This window comes from Pteropus medius, unplaced genomic scaffold (assembly GCF_902729225.1).
Source record: "Pteropus medius unplaced genomic scaffold, Ma_sr-lr_union100, whole genome shotgun sequence".
NCBI lineage: Eukaryota > Metazoa > Chordata > Mammalia > Chiroptera > Pteropodidae > Pteropus > Pteropus medius.
This window is the reverse complement of record NW_024349799.1, coordinates 16,492,584-16,516,448: the sequence shown is the minus strand read 5'-3', so window position 1 is coordinate 16,516,448 and position 23,865 is coordinate 16,492,584. Positions and strand designations below refer to the sequence as shown.

Genomic DNA, 23,865 nt, shown 5'->3' with positions numbered 1-23,865 from the left:
GTAATGTAAAATGTTGTAAAAGTTTAAACAATATAGAACATCATCATCAACCTTCTATACCATTCTTACAATAATCTCACTCTTTAAATGTAACCATTGATAATAGTTGGTGTTTAACTTATCAGACAAATGGACACACAAACACACACATTCAAAACATCATACTATTTTGTAATCTGTTTTTCCCCTGTCCACATTACATAGTATAATTCTTTACATGTCAACCAAGAAATCTATCATCCATTTTAAAGGCCACAAAATATTTTATTTTATGTATAAACTATAACCTATTTATGCAAACCTCTGATATAATTCAAATTATTTCTTTTTTCTTTTTCCTTTTTTATACTTGCTAATAATACTAGGATAGTATTCTTATTTATATGTCTTTCCATACATCTGAAATTATTTTCACTAGTTAAATTCATAAAAGTAATTTATGTGTGTGCATGTGTGGGTACAAACACTAAAGAAATGTAAAGTTAAAAATTGGTAAATATTTTGCTCTTCTATTTGCCAAAAAAATGTGTACCATTTTACATCTTGATTGGCAGCTTGAGAATTGCCAGAGCAATTTGCAAGGGCAGAGTGAGAATGCTTGTTACCTTACTTGTTGACTTCATTGGATGTTATAAATAAAACTTTGATAATTAGATTAAATATTGCATTATTTTTAAATTTGAATTTCTTTGTTTATTTTGGTTGAATAGATGTTTATATATTTATTCGTTATTTGTATTTATTCTTTGAAAATTGCCTGTTCATGTTTTTGCTCCTTTAGGGGTAATTTATCTTTATCTTAATGATTTGTGGAAACACTTTATGTTTTAGAATGGTATTTCTTTGCCATATATGTTGCTGATATAATCTTCAGTTTCCTATTTGTCTTTAACTTTGTTTAGGGTGTCTCTTGCCCAAATTAAATTTAACATTTCTATGAAATTTATTTTGATTTATGTCATGCTTAGAAAAAACTTACTTTTCCATCTAAATGCTGTATAAATATTTGTAAGTGATGTTTTTCTACTACTTTTATGTCAAATATTTAATACATAAAGAATTTATTTTTGTGTATGTTCTAACTTTTTTCCCCAGTGGAGAAATTGCCCAACTGCATAAAATGTAAGCTTAATGATACATATAGTATGATAATTATGATACGTAATATTATAATAATCATCAAGATGGCCGAAAAGGAGGTCCCCACTCATACTTCCCCCTCAGCAATAATGTTTGGCAGCCATACTTGGACAAAAGTGCTTTTGTGGGAGCTTTTGGATTTAGGTAGGAGATTATGAGAACCTGCTGGAGCCCAAGATTGAGGGGGGATGATTTGAGAAGGCAGGTCTGTGCCCAGATGGCAGATTTGCTGATAGTAGTCCTGGCCACTGACCTGGTAACAGACCTGTCTCCCTGTGGACTCAACTACAGTCCCATTTGGCCTTGGTTTTGTCACCAGCAATATCTGCCAAGGGACCTGGCAGTAGTCATGCCCACCTGTGCCCTGGTTGACAGGCCCATCAACCTCGGTCCTGGCTGTGAATGCTGAAGTGGCCCATGATTCACCTCCAGCTTCTCTTAGCAGTTAGTCCTGCCTGCCCAAGGACAAGGTAGGAGATACAACCATCCATGTTCCCTGAGACAGGCCCTCTGACCTTGGTCCAGCTGCAGACACTGAGATGGCCCTGTAACTTGGCTTTAGCACCTTGCAGTCATGGGCTAGGAAAATCTTGCTTGTCCAGAGACCCACCAGAAGACACATTCTTCTTCCATGCTCTCAGAGGTAGGGCCACTGACCTCAATTCAACTGAGTTCAACTGCAGATCTTGAAGTGACTCCAGCTCCCACAATAATCCAGCTCCTACCCCTTGAAGACATGGGCTGGGAACACTTCTGCCTACCCAGGGACCTGAAGGAAGACACAACACTGCCAAACTTGGTCTGACTGTGGGTCTCGAAAAGGCCCTATAACACAAACAGACTCGGGGACATGGACAATGGACTAGTGGTTACCAGAGGGTAGGGGGTGGGAGAGGAGAGAAGATGTAGACAGGGTAAAGGGAGTCAAATATAGGGGGCTGGGGGACAGTGAAGTGGGTAAAGGGGATCAAATATGTGGTAGCTGAAGGAAACTGGACTTTTGGGGGGTAATCACACAATAGAATATATAGATGTCAAATTATAATGTACACCTGAAAATTGTATAATTGTATTAATCAATGTTACCCCGATAAACTTAATTTAAAAAAAAAGAAAAGAAAAGGCCCTATAACCAATATCCAGCTTCAAAAGGACATCTGAACAGTTTAAGAACAGTTCCAGGCATCCTTGCCAGGATGTTACATCATGAACCATAAAAAATTCTCCCATGTCAATTAACTTTCCCTATTCAACCTTTCATTCTATCCCACTCTTTCAGTCCTCATGATTCACTCCCACATTGCTTCTCTATAAACTGGGGGAACTCCAGTTTCTGCCAGGATATATTTTTTAGTTTTTTTATTGCTGTTATAACAAATTACCACAAACTTAGTGACTTAAAACAACAGAAATATATTCTCTCCTGGTTCTGAAGTCCAAAAGTTCAAAATGAGTCTTACAGGGCTAACTTCAAGATGCCAGCAGGGAAAGTTTTTCTGGAGGCTCCATGGGAGAATCCATTCCTGACCTCTTCCAGCTTCCAGTGGCTTCTAGAATTCCTTTGCTTGTGGCCACATACCTCCAATCTCTGCTTCCATCATCATATTGCCTTTTTCTCTTTTATAATCAAGTATCTCTCTACCTCTCTCTTATAAGGGCTCTTGTGATTACATTTAGGGCTCACCTGGATAATCCAGGATCATCTCCCCAGCTGAAGACCCCTAACAATCACATCTACAAAGTTCTTTTCACCATACAAAGTTGATTTTGGGGATTAGGACCTGGATAACTTTGGGGGCTATTATTCAGCTTGCCACATGCAAGTATGGGAATTCTTTTCGGTAAGTAAATTATTACCTCTTGGGGCATAGATGGGATTTCTTTTCTCGGAATATACCAAGACTAACCTAATTATTCAGGAGGCACTGAGAAGAAGTGGGAGAAAGGTCTTGAGGAAGACCTTGTAAGGCATTTGATTCTTATGAGGCATTTGCATGATCTTCAGGCAAAAGGAGATTGATCTCCTCTAGCAAGGGGGAAGGGATGCTTTTGCCAGCCAAGTGGGTTCAGGGGAGACTGGGAGTTCAAAATTCTCATGCTCAGCCTCTCAAACATCCCCATTCTAGAATTTAAGTTCTTATTCTTTCTCTATCAGGGCCCTGGATTTAGGACAGGAGAATCACCTAAGCTACATAATCAGCCTCCCTTGTAGCTCTGCCACCCTTACAATTAGGGCCTAGGTGTGGTTTTCACCACTGTTTGCCTTGTGGCTTCAGGAGATTAATGTCTCATTAAATGTCACCATGGAAGTGTTCTGGCTTTCACAACATACCCTGAATTGATAATTGGCTGACCTGGGCCTGTCATTCTGTTTCTTCAAGACTTCTAAGAAAGTTAACAAAAGCTATCCTTTATTCTTAAAACTCCACAGTTCTTAAAATCACCATGGTTCTCATAATATTAGTGTGCTAGGGCTAACACATAACCCAGTGATTTACTCTCCACCTATACCTCATCCCAATCTACCACAAGCGAGTCTTAGTAATTATGCTAGGGGTTATCACTGACCTTACTTACCCCAAGCAGTGATGAATGTTCCAGTTCCAGAATTTCATCTGGAGTATATGCCTCCTAGGGCTATCCCAGTACCAACTGTCAGAATTGGTTCCCACCAAAGCAGAGACTGAGATATAATGCATATGTAGTTTAAATTGGAAGTCATCTCAGGGAGCAAGAATAAGTTTACTTATTTGGGAGGTGGTCCCAGGGAACAAGACTGAGGTTAAGAAGAGATGAGACAAAGAAGAAAGAAGTATCCTTGACTGAGGAGTCATTACCAAAGTCCCCGCTGTGGACAGCAGAGACTGGATTGCGCAAGAGCATAGAGAATGCCTCCCAGAATTGTCTAAAGAAGAAGCAGTGGGGCATTTATCCATTGGCTCCTGTCTCCTATGTCAAGTTGCCTTTTGCACTCTGGGCCTCACATGTGCTCAGACCCAGTGAGCCTCCCATTGTTCACAGCATCAGAGGATCCCAAGGAAGTGGCTACACACAGGCACCTCTCAATGACCAGAAGCCTGCAGAGAACTCTCCAACCCAGCCACAACTGAAATCAGAGAAAGGCTGAGCAAGATGTGTGTCAGAACATCTGCTATGTCTGCTACAATCTACTTCATAGAATTGTTGCAAGGACAGATAGGACTCTAGCTTATAAAGTTCTTAGCACATTATCATATCTGTTAACAAGCACTGATAAAAACTTGGCATGTTGATATATTGTCAAAACTCTATTAGCAGCTTAATGAATCTTCATAAATAATCTTCACAGCAATGTTCTGTGGGAAAAGATATACTCATTTCACAGATGAGGAAACTGAGGCCCAAAGGGTACAGCAGTTTGTCCAAAGTCAAACCACTAATAATAACCAGACAAGCAGGTCTGTCTACGGTGCTTTTCCTACTGCACCAGACTTCTCTGGTGGGAGAAGAGCACTCTCTCTTGGGGGAGAGGGTGTTGGGTGAGTAATTATTGGTAGGTATAGGAGTCAGAAGAGCACATTTCTCAACCTTCCCACATCTTCTGTTTATTAATCTGTGACCTTCACTAGGGCTTTCCATTTCTAAGGACCTGGCCTAATCATATTGATAGGCAGCTTCCTAGGGGTCCTTCAAGTTCAATATAGCTTTTTTTTTTTTACCGCCACTTCCAGAATCATTATAGTAATCCCAAAACGTAGTCCCAGTAGACCCCTCCCCACTAACAAGGCTATGAGGGAGAAAGTACCACATTCCTGAAAACTCATTAAGAAACTGGGTTGGAAGAAAGCTTCTCTCTCTTGCCTCTCTTCTGTGGCCTCATCCTCATCCTTAGGTACAAGGCAAGTCTGGGAATTAGCTTGTCTCTGCTTAAAGGCCCTGCTTGGGGCTGACATCTGGGAAAGAAAATGTATCCCTTAGGAGACCTGTATCTAGTCTCAATTATACCTTTAGCTTCCTGGGTAACTCTGAGGATATAGACAAGTTAAGTGGAATTTATATCACTTGCCCTAACTACCTACCATAAAGCCAGGGCTAGAGATGAGACCTTTTAAAAACAAGTCTAAATACCAGAATATGTAAGACATTGTTGATATATTTATGAAGGGCCTGAGTTGTTTCCAAAACAACTTGTCTCTTTCTTCATCTGTCTCCTTTTCCCAGAGGGCTAATTTTTGAGACACCTCATCCCCCTACCCCCCGACCCCAGGGGATAACATCATTGTGAAGAAAGTCCTATGACAGAGAAGGTATCATCTTGTTTTTCCTCATTTTCTTATATCTAAGCCCCTACTTGCATTCTGGGTAGATAACTGAGTCTACATAGCTCTTCATCTTCTTTCCTGAAGAAAACTCACTGGCTGCTCTGCCCATGCCTGGTGAGTATGCTCAGAGGTCCTTCCTTTGCTCTTCTGTTGCCATCAGCTCACATCCAACTTTACATATGGTGCAACCGATGCCCCTGAAAAGGGAAGACTTTTAGGGAAAGATCTGGGATGATAACTCAAAGATCTTGGTTCCTCTCCTGGACCCTTTGCCCATACCCTTCTTTCCTGGATGAGGCCTGCTCTCTGTTACTCTTAGGAGAGAGCGTGAAGGGATTCACCGAGTCTGGTTCACTGCCCAAGAGCCACTTTATCAGCCAGCCTGGAACCTTCACTCCAGTCAGTGAAGGGTGAGCCTTTTCGTCCCTGGGAGCAGGGCGGGATAGCGTGGAGTTCCAGAGCAGGGAGCGGTCATAGCTCAGTGAGGAGAATCGGGTCATTACAAGGACTGAGAGTGGTGACATGCAAGGGTTCCTCCTGACTCTGTCAGACACTCTGGATGTCTCTAGATGATCAGAAGTCATTGCAGAACCCCACAATTTCAAGCAAGCTGCATCTCCGCCCATCTGAAGGTTGGCAACAGCTGTTTTATTGCTCTTCTATCCCCAGCGATAACTCACTTGTCTGGAAGCTATATCCCTCCTAAGGGCCTTATTCTTTTGGGTGGTTTAAATGAAAATAAACATATCAGGGTGTAGACTGCTATATTATCTGCTTGTTCCATCAAAACCAAGGAAAGCAGTAGTCCCCGCAGCACCCTTGTACCGTGCACTTGCCCCTACAGCTCCCCCAAATCGTACTAATCCATAAGTTTAGCCCAAATTCCAATATGTCCAGAGAGTTTTCCGTGACAAATTCAGCTCGTAACATCTCTCTGAAATCCTATGGACACTTGAATCTTTTTCTTTCTTTCTTTCTTTCTTTCTTTCTTTCTTTCTTTCTTTCTTTCTTTCTTTCTTTCTTTCTTTCTATTTATTTATTTAAGAAATATCGAATACTTACTATGTGTGAAGTGTTGTGGTAAGTATTGCTATTAGAAAACTGAATCAAACATATAGTCTGTCCCCAAGTCTCTTACAGAGAAGTAGAGGAGATATGCTCTTTAAGAAGTGACTAGAAGCTAAAAGGTAAACAGTGATATATCAGAGGTAAGTCGCGGATGCTACAAAAAAGAACAAATAATTTTAAATTAAGCTGTTATTCAAAGTCTAGTGTAAGGGCTTAATTAACAAACCAAACACTAGCAATTTATTGACCAGAAGATTTTGAATTTATACTTCAGAATATTTCTCTTGCCTTGGAGAAATATATTTGGCTGGACTATCTGATAGCTACAATCATGGGTGTCTTCTCACTGATTCTCGATTAATATTTTTAGAAGCCTTGAAATAGGTTCTTTTCAAATGCTTTCTAGCTTTTCTAGAAATGTCATTAATTTTTTTTTTTTTTTTTTTTTTAGGCAAGGCAACCCTTGGTTGACCTCACAGATTGCAAGGACCTTGTCAATTTAAAACCCCTTATTTTTATTTTTTACACCTACAGCACCTGGTCTTCCTGGGTGGTCTCCCATCCAAGTACTAACCAGGCTTGACCCTGCTTAGCTTCCGAGATCAGACGGGATCGGGTGTGTTCCGGGTAGCATGGCCATAGATGAGGAATGTCATTAATTTTTTATTTTGAAATCTGCTTATTGGTTTGGGCTGATCCTTCTGTGTAAAATGGAGAAGTTCTATCTTAACCTCACTACATTCAAAAAAGAAGTCTGCTTTTATCTTGATTTATTTTTCTAATAAATTTTATTTAGACTTATTTTTTTTATTTAGACTTATTTTATTTAGACTTATTTTTCTAATAAGTCTGCTTTTATCTTGATTTATTTTTCTAAATTTTCTGACTTTTTCAGCTAGGACAAGGTAACAGTGGTTTTGGGTATCGAAGCTGAGAGTAGGGTAAAGACACTGAGGTGATGGGGGAGGTCAGTAAGTGAGGTGTGGTCTGAGGAGCAGGAAAATCATCACCTGGAAAGCCAAGAACTTACCAGGGGTCTTTAGTGATTTAAAACATTTACATTGAATAAATACATTGAGTAGACTGATGCTTTCGCTCCTGGGACTCTTCCTTATAGGAACTCATGGATCCAAAAGCTGGGACCAATAGGACAGCTGTTACTGAGTTCATTCTATTGGGCTTAGTGGAAACAGAAAAGCTGCAGTGTGTGGTCTTTGTACTCTTCCTCTTTGCTTACCTGGTCACAGTTGGGGGCAACCTAAGCATCTTGGCAGCCATCTTGGTGGAGCCCAAACTCCACACCCCCATGTACTTCTTCCTGGGGAACCTATCAGCTCTGGATATTGGATGTATCACTGTCACTGTTCCTGCAATGCTGGGTCGTCTCTTGTCCCACACGCATACTATTTCCTATGAAGCCTGCCTCTCCCAACTCTTCTTTTTCCACCTTCTGGCTGGGATGGACTGCTTCCTGTTGACAGCCATGGCTTACGACCGATTCCTGGCCATCTGCAGGCCCCTCACCTATAGCATCCGCATGAGCCAAACAGTTCAGAGGATATTGGTGGCTGTGTCCTGGGCCTGTGCCCTCACCAATGCACTGACCCACACTATTGCCCTAACTACTCTCAATTTCTGTGGTCCCAATGAGGTTAATCACTTCTATTGTGACCTCCCACAGCTCTTCCAGCTCTCTTGCTCCAGCACCCAACTCAATGAGCTGCTGCTCTTTGCTGTAGGTTTCATAATGGCAGGTGCACCTGTGGCCCTCATTATCGCCTCCTACATCCATGTAGCTGCTGCAGTTCTACAAATGCGTTCGGTAGAGGGGAGGAAGAAGGCCTTCTCCACATGCGGTTCCCACCTCACTGTGGTTTGCCTCTTCTATGGAACTGGTATCTTCAACTACATGCGTCTGGGTTCAGAGGAGGCTTCAGACAAGGATAAAGGGGTTGGGGTCTTCAACACAGTTATCAACCCCATGCTGAATCCACTTATCTACAGCCTTAGAAACCCCGATGTTCAAGGTGCCCTCTGGCGGGTGCTTGTGGGGAGGCGGTCACTGACCTGAGAGGTGATAGGGTCCCTTTCTTCCTGCCTTTTCTGTGTTAAGGAAAATTTCACATGAAAACAATAACATGGGAACATGGTCCATAACCAATTTTCCTGTCTCCTGATGCCAGAAGATTTGTCCGATGTGTTTGTGCTGCAAAGAAATCCTACATAATTCATTCATTTATTTTACAACAAATATTTATTGAATTGCTTCCACGGTTTAGACAATTTTCTAGGGCACTGGTGGACAAAATGGACAAAAGTTGCTGCACTCATGCAACTCACATTGTAATGAAGGGAGACAAAATACATGAAAGAAATAAGCATCATATACGATATAATACATGATAAGTGCTCTATAGTAAAATAAATAGGATAGGGGGATATGAAGTTAGGCTCTGCAGAACAAGTCCCCTGGGAAAGTTGCCAGCTTGTTTTTGGCTGTGCTCACTTTCCAGGTCGAGTTGAAGCTTTGGAAGCCCAGTAGTTCTGGGCAGCAATGTCCAACAAGGAAGGGCTATTTGCTTAATCACAGCATAGGTAACCAAGACTGTCACTGTGAAGTTTTCATCTGATGGAGACTGAGATTCTCTCTGGATCAAAGAGCAGAAAGTTGTTTTAATCCATAGGCCCAGTGCCGAGGATTATTTTATTCTACTGTTAACCTTTTACCACCAAGAAAATCAGTTCCTTCTCTTCATTGCCACACAGAAATTCCATAGGACATTTAAGGCACAGGCAAGGTCTAGAGAGGGAAATGGCCCACGAAATAAAAACCGCATTAATGTAGATATGATATATCTTTAGATCAAAAAGGAGAATTCTGTCTCCATCTTCTGCCATGTTTTTCTCTCTTATTGGATAAATCATTTTCTTCACATATATTATAAAATAATATAAAAAATAAGCATTTTTACTTCAACTAGGTCCTTAGAATTTTTAATGTAGAATGTCCAAAATGACCTAGCTCAGAAAATATCCATAAATGTAGTCCCTGGAAATAAGGCTTCTTTCTGACTTTATTAGTACATCATTATTGCTCCAACCCTGAGAAATTCTTCATCTTCATGTTTATCTAGACTTCAGTTCACCCATTCCTGATTTATATCTTTTCTCCACCCTTCCTTGGAAAGCTACTTAACCTGTCCTGGTAATTCTACTGTTTCTCTGCTGTATCATTCCTAAAACTGTTTATTCCTCCAGAGATTTTACACATATATGACATACATATTTCACATCCCGAGAACAATTCACATTCTGTGACCTGCTTTTTATTTTTCCTACACTTTATGCAACATAACCTTTTACATGACGATGACTAAAATCATACTTTCTGTATTTTAATGGTTGACTAGTACACATAAGCCATAATTCATTTAATCAAATCTCTATTGATATAATTTGGGTTGTTTCCAATTGTTTTCCAATAGCAAAGAGTGCTGTAACAAATAGCTTTACAGAAATGTATTTCTGATTTTCTGTAATTATTTACCTAGGATTAATTCCTATGAATAACTTTATCAAATTAAAAAAATGCAAATATAAATCTTGAGATACATGTACAAACATATATATTGTCCTCTTTCCAAAACTTTTGCACCAATTTGAACATGCACTAGGTTATTATAGTGCCTATGTACCTACATCCTTGTCATAAAGGGTTATTATAAATAAATATCTTTAATTTTTACAATGTGAAGGTTAAGAAATGACAGTATTTTTATCTAAACTTTTAATTCTAGTTAAAACTGCAGTTGGATCTCTTTTCACATAGTTATGAGCCAATTGTTTTTCTCCTTTCGAAATTGCATTTTGAGAGTTTTTGCCCTCTTTTCTATTAGATTGTTTGTTAGGAAATCTTAATTGTTATGGATATCAGCTTTTCGGCTCCTAGGTTGCAAATATTTTCTCTATCTTGCCATTTGTCTTTCAATTTGATATGTTTTGCCAAATAGATGTGTTCTGTTTTTATGTGGTCAAATGTTTTTGTCTTTTCTTAGAATGCTTTTTGATTTTGTGTTTCCCTTTGAGTGGAAAAGATTTTTTTCCATCTGTATCAGGCAAGCTAGGCTAGGTTATATTGTGCTAAGAAACAGCCCCTAAAATCTCAGTGGTTTTCAACAACCATGGTTAATTTCACATTCAAGTGACTTCAATTATCTGATGGATGTAAGAAGTCATTGTTTTTTAGATTGTTCATCTTTTTTTCTTATTGTAAGAACGAGAATAATGACTTCCAAGCTCTTTATATGTCGAAATGGAAACCGGAAGTCTACATTTTATTTTATTTGATAATTGCCTGTGGTGAACTTTTATGGTTTTTCTGATTTCTATTTCCCCTTTTCTAACATCTGCCGATTTCCACTTGGCATCTGGGTGGTTCCAGGGAGTGTGGTTACCCAGAGTGTGGAGGCACCAGCACATCTAACTGGCTTGGCCACAGTGATGGTCCTATGTGGGCATGTGACCTTAGTTTAATAAGATTCTTTATACTAGTGACAAGAAGAACAATTCTGAGCTGTTCTAAATTAAATTACAGTGGGCAGAGAGTGAGAGGAGACAGAGCAGTTAGCCAGGTCATTAGTTGGGAGCCAGCTGACAAAAGACTGCTTGCATTCCTGAGTATATGTTGGAACTTTGAATTAACTTCCAATTTATTTCTGTGATTATCTACAAGAGAACATCCAGGCGCCACTAAACCCCAGGAGCCTCCGTTTCTTACTTACACATGAACTTTCTGGACTGTTGCCCACAAGCTATCCAAAAAAGCAAACACTTCTTCCTCACAGACCATGCTCCTATTATAGAACTGCCCTCGCTTCACCTTATCCTGCCCGCCCCTTATCTGTAGCCAGTGTAAATTCTTTCAAAACAACTCACATTTTTCCTCCACAAAACATAATGTGTAAAAGTGCTCCTCAACTCCAGTGCATTGGACATGTTGCCTGTTCCACCTAGCACTGCTGCTGGTGGTTTAGACTTCATGCTCTGGGAAGGAGAAGCTTTCATGCTCATTCACATGGTTCTTGGTAGGATTCAGCTCCTTGCAGGTTATCGGGTTAAGAGGGCTCAGGACCTCCCTGGCTATTAGCTGGAGGCTTCCTTTAATTCCTTGACACCAAGGCCTCTTAAAACATGATGATTCTTTCCTCAGATCAAAAGAAAAGCAAGAAATATAGACAAAGATGGCAAAATAGGAGGTCTCCCTCAACAATATTTGGCAGCCATACACAGACAAAAGTACCTTCATGGAGCTTTGGGTTCCAGGTAGGAGACTGGAACACTGGCGGAGCCCAAGACCAAGAAGCGCTGTTTCAAGAAAGCAGACCTGCACCCAGGTGGCAGACTCATGGATCATCACATCCCCGTCCCTCTATGGACTCGGCTATAGTCCTCTTTAGTATTGATCCTGCCATCGGCACTGTCTACCAAGGGACCTAGCAGGCGTTGCATCCATTTGTGCCCCCAGGTGACAGGCCCACTGACTTTGGTCCTGGTTGTAGATCCAAGCAGTCTATGACCAGGCTCCAGCTCCTCTCAGTCATCAGTCCTGCCCACCCAGGGACGGAGCAGGAGACATACCTGTCTAAACCTCTGACCTCAGACTGCAGATTCAGAAATGGCCCCGTAACTCGGCTCCAGATCCTTTCAGCTGCAGAGTGCAGGGTTATTTGTATTACATATGCATGTATATGTGATCTCACTTATATATGAGATCTTAAAAAATCTAACTCATATAATTGGAGAGTAGATTGGTGGTTGTCAGGGGCTATGGAGTGGGAGAAATGGGGGAATGTTGGCCAAAGTGTACAAACTTTAAGTTAAAAGATAAATAAGGTCTGGAGACCTCATGTACAACATTGTGACTGTAGTTAATAATACTGTATTGTATACATAAAAAATGCTCTAGAGACAAAAAGAAAAAAAAAAGAGAGAGACAGAGAAAGTGAGAGAGATCGTAGACTTTTAATACCTAATCTCAGAAGTGATGTCCCATCTTTTTTACTATATTCTATTTGTTAGAAGCAAGTCCCTAAATTGAGCTCACACACATGGAAGGGGTTGTACAAGGACACAAATACCAGGAGATGGAATCATTCAGATCCATTTTAGAAGCTGGCAAGCCCAGAACCCACACACCCATCAGGTGAATGGATACAAATGGAATATCAATCAATAATAAATGATCAAACTATTGATATTCGCAACAACATGGATACATTTTTTAAGTATTGTGCTGTTTAAAAGAAGTCAGGCACAAATGATTCCATTTGTCTGAAATACTAGAAACTGCAAAATAGTGAAAGAAACAGATCTGTGGCTGCCCTGCCGAGGTCAGGGGTGTAGGGAGGGGGTCTATGACAAAGGGACACCGAGAAACTCTTGGCAGTGACGAAAATATTCTGCATTTTCATTGTTTTGGAGGATAAACTAGTCTATACATTTGTTCAAACTCATCAAATTGTATGCTTTAAAGTGTATGTAAATTACATTGCATGTAAATTATACCTTAATAAAATTGATAAAACACAATATGTACAAAATGATACCATTTACATTAAATTTCAAAAATTTACAAACATAAGTAATACACATATTTTAGGATACATATATGTAATACAACATATATGTAATACAACTATGAAGGAAATGAAGAAAATGATAAACACAAAATTCAGGATTGTGGTTATTCCCGAAAGAGAAACACATGACAGGGTCCATGGCATTGGTTATGTTCTATATGTTACACTGCCTATACGTGTGTTTATTACATCATTCTTTATACCTTATAAAAAGTATATAGACATATAGTCTTTATGAATGTGAAATATTTCATATTTTTAATTAGAAAAATGAAAATGACAATGATAAAAATATAATAGTAATGATGGACCAAAGGCATAAATATATGTATGTGTATATATCAAAGAAAGCTCAACACTCAGGTATAAATTTAGAAACTAAATAATTAAAAAAACACAAAAGAACAATTAACAAAAGAAATGCAAATTACTAACAAATACTAGGAAAAAGTTCAACCGTACTACATCAGAGTGACTCAAATTAAAACAATAATGGGATACAACTTGGATCCACAGGATAAACAAATACATATTAAAATGATAACATCTAGTATAGTTAAGACATGGGGAAATGGTTGCTGCTATAGGGTTCAGTTAGTTAAAGCAGTAAGAGCGAGGCCCCTGACTGAGAACGTGGGACTCCATACCTTGTTATAGAAAACTAGTCAAACACAGGAAATCCCAAAGTCTTTCCTTGTCCCTACCGGCCTTTTTCCTGTCAGTTTCAGAGTAGGATGATGTCTTATACACTGCCATTGCAGTCTGGATGGGAGGTGAGTTGACGAGTCCACTTGGTCATTTTCTTTTCATTGAGCTCAAGTCCTTTTGGCCTTTTTCTCCCCAGGACATACAATCAGAACTTAGATCTCAGACCTTTTAACTAGCCTATGGGGAAAACGCCTAAATGCCTTGTAGTAGCAACAGCTTCTCATAGTCTGCCACAGCTCAAAAGAACAAATTAAGCACTATTAACGCTATGGATTTTAAATAAATGATGTATTTATTGGGATGAAGAAGACAAAGAAGAAAGCAAAAGCACCAGCTGCCACTCCCTCTTTTTCCACTTCCTTGTCCAAATTGTGGACATGGTCTAGATGTCCCCACTTCTGCATGGTCTTGGAAGAAGTGACTTATTGTGGACCAGACCCTGACTTCCGAGGGACCCCATCCTAGCTGGCAGGGATACACCCACTGCAGCAAGCCACTGTGGCCAATGCCCACCTTCCAGTGCCCTCCTCTCATTGGTGATAGAGATGTAGGCTTGGTTCTCAAGGCTGTAGCTCGCCTGAGGTTGACAGATCAAAGGTGGGCTTGCCGGAAACCTAGTACCACCCCCTTTTTAGTGCAATGTTAATTAGCACAAAGTTGCTAAAGAAGCGCAATGTTGCTTTTGCTTTTGCCCATTGTACTTAAAAGTTCTTGAAGCTCTCTCTCTTTTCTAAATCTACAAGGCAAATAAACACAAACAAAACAAAAACAGGAGTTGTGTCTCCTCTTGGTAAAAGTATAGGAGTGATTTTTTGGAGGTCTATTTGGAAAAATGTATCAAAGTCTCTGAACAATAAAAACTTTGGGCCCAGAATTCCACTTCACCAGTTTCCCCTAAGGAATTCAAGACATTTAATGCCACATCGCAAACAACAGGAAAAAGTGTAAGCAACTAACTGTAAATAATGGGGAGTGCGTTAAATGAATTCCAAGATATTCATTAAATTGCTCACTGAAACACTGCCTAGACATTAAGTATAAATATTAAGACATCAAGTAGCTGAATATTTACTAACATAGATATTATTAACTGAAAACAAGTTTCAAAACAATTTGAATTAATTCTAAATATACATATTTGTATATATTTAGCAGAGATCAAAGTTTAGAATTTACTTCAAATGCCAGTAGTAGCTGTCTTTTGGGTGGCAGAAACACAAGTAATTATTTTTGGCTTATTTTTACTTCAATATCTCTACAATAAAGCCATATTATCGGTTTAATAAAAACAATAAGTTAAAACTAATACGCATTCAGTGGCATCTCATTTTCTACAGAATACATTCCAAGCTCCTCAACAAGACATTGGTGGCCCTTTGAAAGCTCCCCAACTTGATCCTGAGCTTCAGGCTTGCTGCTGCTTGTTCACCAGCTACACTCAGCAGGGACGGTCCTTGCATACCTCAGGCCATTTCCTGCTTCACTGCCTTTGTCCAGCTCTTTCTGTTTAAGAGCAACTGCACTGACTGTGGGCCAGGTCCCCTACTAAGAGCTTTTGTATATCATCTCATTTAATTCTCACAACCACCCTCTGAGTTACATGATGATGATATTCTCATTTTACAGAGGAGGAAACAAGGCTTAGAAAGGTGAGGTAACATCTGGGAACACATTAGGGATGGAAAAAGCTGGGATTTGAATGTTGACTGCCTGCTGCCCATGTGAATACCCCCTCTATACCATGCCTCCCGCCCTCTCGAAGTGATCTCACCTTACCCTGCCCACTTTTCCAGGGTAACTCTTTGGCATTCATTAAGTCTCAGCTCAGCTGTCGCCACCTTAAGGAAGCCTTCCCTGAATCCTCCATCACTAACAAAGCAGGCGGGGCTTTCCTCCTTTGTGTCCCCCAACCCTCCTGCCCAGGACATAACCACTGCATTTAGACACTGCATTAAAATAGTCTTCTTCCCAGTCCATTGTAAGCTTCTGATTCATCTTCGAGGCCCATAATAGGCACTCAGTCATTATTAATGGACTGCCTTGAACTTCAGATCAGTTCAGCTCTCTCTGTCAAAGTCTAAATCAGTGTTGGCTCCTCTGATTCATCTGTAACAGATTGCTCCCTCTTTCAAACCGCCACTTCCCAATGACTTCTCATCAGTTACTTCTCTTTCTGTTTACTGCATTTTACAGGGCTGGTTAAACCTTAGATTGGGTCTCACAATTATCTCCTCCCTCTCTACTGCATCCACCACTGCTCCCATTCAGGAGCATGTGTTGATGCACGGGAGAGTTTTATTTTGAGTGAAGGATAGAGTGGTTGCAAGCAGGAGAGATGGGGCAACAGAGTGAGGATCCACAGCAAGAAAAGATAGGATGGGCTGCCTACGGATAAGGCCTTCTCACAGGGAAAAGGAAAGCAGGAGAAAGGCACGGTCTGTAAGTTGCTTTAAGGCCCAAGAGATGAAAATCAACCAAGAGCAAAGAAGAGAAAATTTCTACAAGTTTTGCCGGAAAAGGAGGGGCTGTATCCAGAGAGACTGTGGGTCAGATTGAAGCACTTGGAGCTGTGTTCAGCAGGGTATAAGGAAACGGATGGCCTCACCCAGGACACCTGCAGTGGAGGTAATGCAAAGTGTCTTCTCCTAATGGTGTACAGGCAGTGAGCCCCTTAGAGAGGGCCAGATCCTAAGGACATGAGTGAGTGAGTGTTACGGAACATGAGAGACCTGCTCCCCTCTCATGCCCTGGCTGTAACTAGGTATATTTTGAAAGGCTGAGATGGTAGTACCATGGACCTGTGGTCAAGTAAGTTGAAGAATTTGACCCTGCAAACTCCTAGTATTAGTGGTCGTGTGACCTTATTTATTGTCAAGGCTGGTGAGGTCTGGGGGACATTGGATTATGCATAGGAGTCTCTTCTTCATCACAGATATATGAGCTCATTCTGAGTGGGACCTATATGCTATCACTTCATTGTCCCACATAGGATAGTACATTTCACATGGTGGAGGAAACTTCCAGTTCACTTCAATTCCCAAATACCTTACATCAACCTCTGGAAAGCTTTCCCTAGGAGGAGTCTTCCCAGAGCCCCATGCATGTCCTTGTTTCTCAGACTGTAGATGAAAGGGTTCATCATGGGGGTTACCACAGCATACATCACTGTAGCTACTGAGTCCTTCATGGAGTAGGTATGGAGGGGCTGCAGGTACACCATACCAAGAGTCCCATAGAAGAGGGAGACCACAGCCAAATGAGAGGCACAGGTGGAAAAGGCTTTGTACTTCCCATTGGCTGAGGGTATTCGGAAGATGGCTCTGACAATCCGGACATAGGACATGATCATGAACCCTAAAGGGGTGAAGAAGATAAAGCAGCCTGTGATAATCAGTACCATGTGATTGATCTGGGTGTTGGAACAGGCCAGCCTCAGCAGGACATACATCTCGCAGAAGATGTAGTAGATCTTCCGGGACCCACAGAAGGTCACTCTGGTCATAAGGATGGTGTGGATGAGGCCATAAATGACAGAAAGCACCCAACACAAGATGAGGAGCAACATGCAGAGCCCAGGACTCATGGCAGTAGTGTAGTGGAGGGGGCGGCAGATGGCCACATAGCGGTCATATGCCATCGTGGCCAGGATGAGGTTGTCCAGGGCCACCAAGGAGACCAGAAAATAGAGCTGCGTCAGACATCCTGTGTAAGAGATGGCTTTGTTCTGGGACTGAAGGTTCACCAGCATTTTAGGGATTGTGTTGGTGACAAAGATGAGGTCAGTGAAGGAGAGGTTGGCCAGGAAGAAGTACATGGGAGTGTGCAGGCGTGAGTCAGAGCCGATGGCCAGGATGATGAGCACATTTCCCACCACTGTGACCAAGTACATGGACAGGAACATCCAAAACAGGACCCGCTGGTCTTCAGGACTTTCTGAGATCCCTAGGAGTAGGAACTTGGAGACCCCACTCTGGTTGCCTCCATCCATTTCCCCACTGTCTGTCTGCAACATCAGCACCAACAAATATTTGTTTGCTAAGTGCCCTCAATTGAATAAGGACATTTATATAAGCAAAATCAACTATGTTCTTAGCATTAAAATATCTTGGACTAAATTTTATAGTATTTTTAAATTAGCAACAAAGTAAAAACAGGCACAAACATGTAACATGGAAAAACTTTTTGCAACTTAGTCTTTCCAGCAACTTCTAATCTAGCATACTCAATAACAGGAATAATGTCTATGTCTTATTTAAAATCCTATCATCTTACAGTACCCTTGAGGCTTAAAGATTAGTATATTATGATGTTAAGTAGATTTATAAATGATATTTAAAAACAGGTGTATGCATTATAAGAAATGGCTACTGTCAATTGGACAAAGAGGAGGAAGTAAAAATATTGGAAAGGAAAAGGAAAAATTATCATTATTGGCTGATAGGATGAGCTATATGGGAAACCTAAGACAATCAATGGAAATGCCATTAGAAATAAAAAATGACCAGTAAGGTAGCCATTCACATAATGAATGAATCCAACACTAATCATGCACCAGTAAGTAATATAGCGCAGTGATTGACTGCTGTCAGAAAGCCGGAATTCATGTCCGAGCTCTGCCACTTGCAGGCTATGAAAGTCACCTGAGCTCTTTATGACTCGCTTTCTTCATATGAAAAAATGAGTTGTGGCAAAGATAAAATTAAGTAATTAACCGCGCAACACAAAGAGTTACCATATAGTGAGCATTCCGTAAATATTCCCTGTTACATATATATAAGCATTATATATATATGTAAACAATCATCAGTTGAAAATATGATGTGAAACAATCTCCTCACATTATGAAGAAAATAATCTAAAGCATTAAAATGTTAACAAGAGGTGGGCAGGACTTTCCAATTCTCCATTTCTCTATTTAATAGTAAATTGATAGACTTAATTAATTGCTAGATAGAAAGATGAAATATTGCAAAGGCACGTGTTCTGTAGAATTAATCTAAAACTTATTTAACTGCAGTCAAAATCATAACAGGATTTTTGTGAAACAAAAACTATTATAAATTTTACTGAAAAATAATATAAAAATAAGCCAGGCAAATGTTGAAAAGAGTGTGAGAAGAGGACACTTGCTCTGCCAAATAAAAATGACTCTAGAACAGTGCTACTGGTGCTGGAGTGAACAGCTGATCAAGAGAGCTGGATAGAACTTTAGAAACAGACAAGTACACATGGAATTGATTATGTAGTGGATTATTACGTAGCGCTTTGGCAGGTAAAGGATGTATTATTCAATAAATGGCACTGGCACATTAAATCTTATCTTACCAAAAACATTTAAAATATATTTAAGATTAAAATGGTTTATCATGCTTTTTTTTTCTTTTGAAAATCTAATGCAGGTGCAATAAATATTTTAAAAATAAAAAAATGAGAATATAAATAAACTAGATTTAATTCCACCATGTAGAGATAGATAATCACTTTCCACATTTTAATGTCTTTTTTGGCTGGGATGCGAAGGACAAACAATGTCAGTCCTATGAAGTCCTGAGCAAGGAAACTTGCAGACAGAGATGTGTGTGCAAATGCCCTGAGGTGGGAAAGAGTTTGCTGCATTGGAGGAACTAAATATGGGCCAGCGTGGCTAGAGGTAAGAGAAGAGTGGTGAAACCGGAGGTTATGCAGACCAGAAGGGTCCAGATCTTTCAGATGCTTGTTAAGATTTTAAAACTTTATTTTAGGTGCAATAAGAAGTTTTAAAGGATTTTATGTGAAAGAGGATATATATTTAGCAACTATCTTTCCATTCGTATTTTACAATAGTATTTTAATAATCAGATATGGCCATTGTAATTTTGATCAGATGCCTTTTCACTGATATTACTTTTAATAGCTTTCCTAACATTAAACCATACTTGTGTTCTGATATAAGCTAATGAAATTGACTTGCCAATGTTTTATTTAGGACTTTGTAGTTATATTTGTAAATAATATTGGTCCACAGCTTCTTTTTGTATGTGCCAATCTTATTCATTTTTTATACAACATCTGTTTTAAATTCCATGTTAAACTTGTATTCACTTATTTTTAATTTCTATTATTTGGAATTTGTTGAAATTTCTTCAATACCATTAAATATAAAAATTTAAAGATATTCCACGGATTTTTTGCAAATAAAAACAGTTTTTTACTATATTGCAATCTAGAGATTATAAACAAAAAAAAAATCATTATACAATATTCAAACAATACCAAAAAAATGTAAAGAAGTAAAAAATCACCCTGGATTCTGTTAACATTTTGGTGAAAATTCTTCCATTTTTGTTTCTTTATTAAATCATTTTTATTCACTCAGCAATGTGCTGGAGAACATCATCTAAGTCAATAGGTTCATAATTTTTAATGGCTACAGTCTATTGCATTTTATGATTGTATCATATGTACATGTGTGTGTGTGTGTGTGTGTGTGTGTGTGTGTGTGTGTGTGTATATATTTTTTTTACACCTACAGCACTGGGTCTTCCTAGATAGTCTCCCATCCAAGTACTAACCAGGCTTGACCCTGCTTAGCTTCCGAGATCAGACGAGATCGGGCATGTTCAGGGTAGCATGGCCTTAGACTGTATCGTATATTTTTAATCAATATTCTGATAATGGATATTTAGATTTTTCCTATTACAGACAATATATCTGTGAATATGTTTATGCATATATTTTCGGATATATTTCTAGGTGTAGTCAAAGGGATGCGCACTTTTCATTTTTATACAACTTGCCAGAGTTCGACTTGTACCTTCCAAGTTAATAGAAACAGTTAGGCTCATTCAGCCCTGCCAATCTGATTTGTGAAAGATGTTTTAATTTTCACAGCTTTCATTACTGGTAAAACAAGGAAAAGACAAAGAAGTTTTTTAATAACTCAATGCCTCAAGGAAATAGCAAAATTGACATTTGATAGCTAAATCACTAATATTGGGAAAAGTACCTCTCAAAGAAGCAAAGACTACAGTCGTAGATAGTACTGACAGTTACTGAAGACACTTGAAATCCAGGACCCTCTCGCTTTTATGCTAGAAATCATTATAATAGTGTTGGACACTGAAGGAAATATCGGACTGCTTATACTTGGTCTTTTGGGCTTTGTTTTTTTTGTTCTTTGTAAATTTAATTTTATATTTCTTAAAGATTATAGAAGTATGCTATAAAATCCAACATACATACACACTGTTATTCTTAAAAATATTGTCTCCATAGTACTGATTTTTTTTCTCGCACTGTTTTTTTTCCAAAAAAGGAGAAAAATGTATATTCAGCAATGTCATTTTGTGACTTTGGAAACAAACAAAAAGGACGTGCTTTAAAGCAAATCCTATTTCTAGAAATTTATTTTAAGAATATAAGATAAAATGCAAAAAAAATTATATATTAGGTGTTTATCAGAGCCTTGTTAATAATAACAAAATGTAAAAACAATATAAACATACAATAGTAGAGATTTTATTTGAAAAATTACAGAATAGGCAAATTCATAGAGATAGAAAGTAGACTAGATGTTGCCAGGAAATGTATGGAGGGAGAAATGGAAGGCAAATGGGTATGGGGTTCTTTTGGAAATGATGAAATGTTCTACGATTAGATTGTGGTGTAGTTGCATGATTCTGTGAATACATTAAAACCATTAAATTGTATGCTTTAAATGGGTTTTTTATGGTATTGGGAATTTCATGGTATTGAATTATATCTCAATAAGGCTGTTTAAAAGTTAGGTAATCCATTAAATCCTGGAGCACTCTGAAGTTAAACGATGATGTTAAAATTTTTTCATTTATATATAGAAAGCTGTTTATAATAATTGTTAAATTAAAAATCCAGTTTACCCTTACATGATAAAATTGAAAGAACATGTGGTACATATATACAATGGAATATTACTCAGCCATAAGAAAAGATGAAATACTGCCATTATGACAACATGGATAGGTCTTGAGATTATCATTCTAAGCGAAATAAATCAGACAGAAAAAGTTGAGAACTATATGATTTCATTCATATATGGGATATAAAACTGAAAGCAATAAGTGAACAAGACAACTAGAGACTCATGGACACAGACAACAGTTCAGTGGTTACCAGAGGGAAAGGGGTTGGAGGGAGATAGACAAGGGTAAAGGGGGTCAAATATATGATGATGGAAGGAAATTTAACTTTGGGTGGTGAACACACAATGCAATCTAAATGTGACCTATTATTGAATTGTACACTTGAAACCTATATAATTTTATTAACCAATGCCACCCCAATAAATTTAATAAAATAAATAAACATAAATTAAAAATAAATAAAATTGAAAACTTGCAGTTTACCCTTACTTGACGCTAATGATACCTGCCCTGTGGTGTGATTGTAAGGAGGAACAAGGAAATACATGTAAAGTGCTCAGTACTGGCTGAGTTTCCTCCCTACCCAGCATGGCGCCTGGAGTTCAGGGCCTTCTGGTATGCCTCCCATTGGTCATTGGTTGGTCAGAGGCAGGTAACAAGGCTGGGAAAAGCCAGAGGACACTCAGAGACATTAGCCCATCAGCTTTCTTCATCTCAGGGCAAATGCCCCCTCACTGTAGTGTGTATCAAAATCACCTGCAATGCTCATTTAACCCATTTCCCATTTGTCTCGAGAATACTCACCAGTGGTGCTTATGGCTGCAGAGTTTACCCTGAGGTAACTCATGGATTATAGTCCTAAATTTACCCCCAAAGTTTGTCGTACATCTCCCATGCTTTTCAGAGAATTACATCAAAACAGGACTGATGCATTGGAACAGCTCATTTGAACAGAAAACAGATGCCAAATGATCTGGGGAAAAAAAAAGAAAAGAATTGCAACGGCGACGACGGTAGCCAGATTCTGTGGTGAACTTATGACACTGAAATGGTGTGACAAGAAGGAGGTGACAATGATGTCAACATTCCACAATGATATTGTGATTGAAGTAGACAACAGAAATGGAAAGAAAACTAAGAAGCCATGTTTCATTGTGGATTATAGTGAAAATATGGGAGTGGACTCAGCTGATCAGATGCTCACTTCTTATTTATTTATTTATTTATTTATTTATTTATTTATTTATTTTAATACTTTCAAGTATACAGTGCATTGGTTAGACACCTATATAATTCATAGAACGATTTCCCCAATTGCTCCCTCCCTCCCCTGACCCTCCACCTAGCCAACGTATTAATGCTAACTGCATTCCCTATGCCATGCTCCCCATCCCCGTGACCATCCATCAGCCACTAATTTGTACTTCTTTAACCCTTTGCCCCATTCTTCCAGTCCCCCAAACTCCACCCCCTGTATGTCACCAAATTGCCCACTATATTTGTGAGTCTGTTTTTGATTAGTTTGTTCTTTTTATTCCTTAGATTCTGCTTGTAAGTGAAATCATATAGTGTTTATCTCTGGCTGACTTAAATACCTTCTAGGTCCATCAAAGCAATATCTTTTTCCATCCCTTCCTTTTAGTCTGTGTGTGTCTTTTAATCTGAAGTGAGATTTTTGTATTTTTTCTTCTTAAAGAAGTCCCTCCAACATTTCCTGTAATAGTGGCTTAATGGTGATAAATTCCTTTAGCTTATTTTTGTCTGAGAAGCTCTTTATCTGCCCTTCAACTCTATACGATAGCTTTGCTGGTTATAGATCTTGGGTCTTCATCCTGTCAAATATTTTTTGCCAAGCCCTTCTGTCTTGCAAAGTTTCTTTTGAGAAATCAGCGGCCAGTCTTATGGGTGTTCATTTATAAGTGATTATCTGTTTTTCTCTTGCTGCTTTTAAGATTCTCTCTTCGCATTTAACCTTTGGCATTTTAATTATGATGTGTCTTGGTGTGGGCCTCTTTGGATCTCTGATTTCTGGAATTCTCTGAGCTCCTTGGGGTTTTATGTCCATTTCCTTCACTAGATTAGGGAATTTTTCCATCGTTATTTCTTCAAATAGCTCAACATCTTGATTTT

General features: G+C 39.0%; 2 protein-coding genes, 1 non-coding gene and 1 pseudogene across 3 annotated transcripts; 1 reads left to right on the top strand and 3 right to left on the bottom strand.

The window, feature by feature from the left end:
• Positions 1 to 7,034: 7,034 nt before the first annotated feature.
• Positions 7,035 to 7,153, bottom strand: LOC120621276 (5S ribosomal RNA). Its single transcript, XR_005658104.1, has one exon. It is a non-coding gene; the product is annotated as a 5S ribosomal RNA (ribosomal RNA).
• A 470-nt stretch (positions 7,154 to 7,623) lies between these two features.
• Positions 7,624 to 8,580, top strand: LOC120621173 (olfactory receptor 3A2). Its single transcript, XM_039886530.1, has one exon. The coding sequence runs from the start codon at positions 7,633 to 7,635 to the stop codon at positions 8,578 to 8,580; it is 948 nt and encodes a 315-aa protein (XP_039742464.1). The 5' UTR covers positions 7,624 to 7,632.
• Positions 8,581 to 16,901: 8,321 nt separating this feature from the next.
• On the bottom strand, positions 16,902 to 17,882 carry LOC120621188 (olfactory receptor 1D2). Its single transcript, XM_039886543.1, has one exon. It carries the CDS (start codon positions 17,865 to 17,867, stop codon positions 16,902 to 16,904), a length of 966 nt encoding a protein of 321 aa, XP_039742477.1. The 5' UTR covers positions 17,868 to 17,882.
• Positions 17,883 to 20,357: 2,475 nt separating this feature from the next.
• On the bottom strand, positions 20,358 to 20,476 carry LOC120621269 (uncharacterized; annotated as a pseudogene).
• Between the last annotated feature and the right edge of the window lie 3,389 nt (positions 20,477 to 23,865).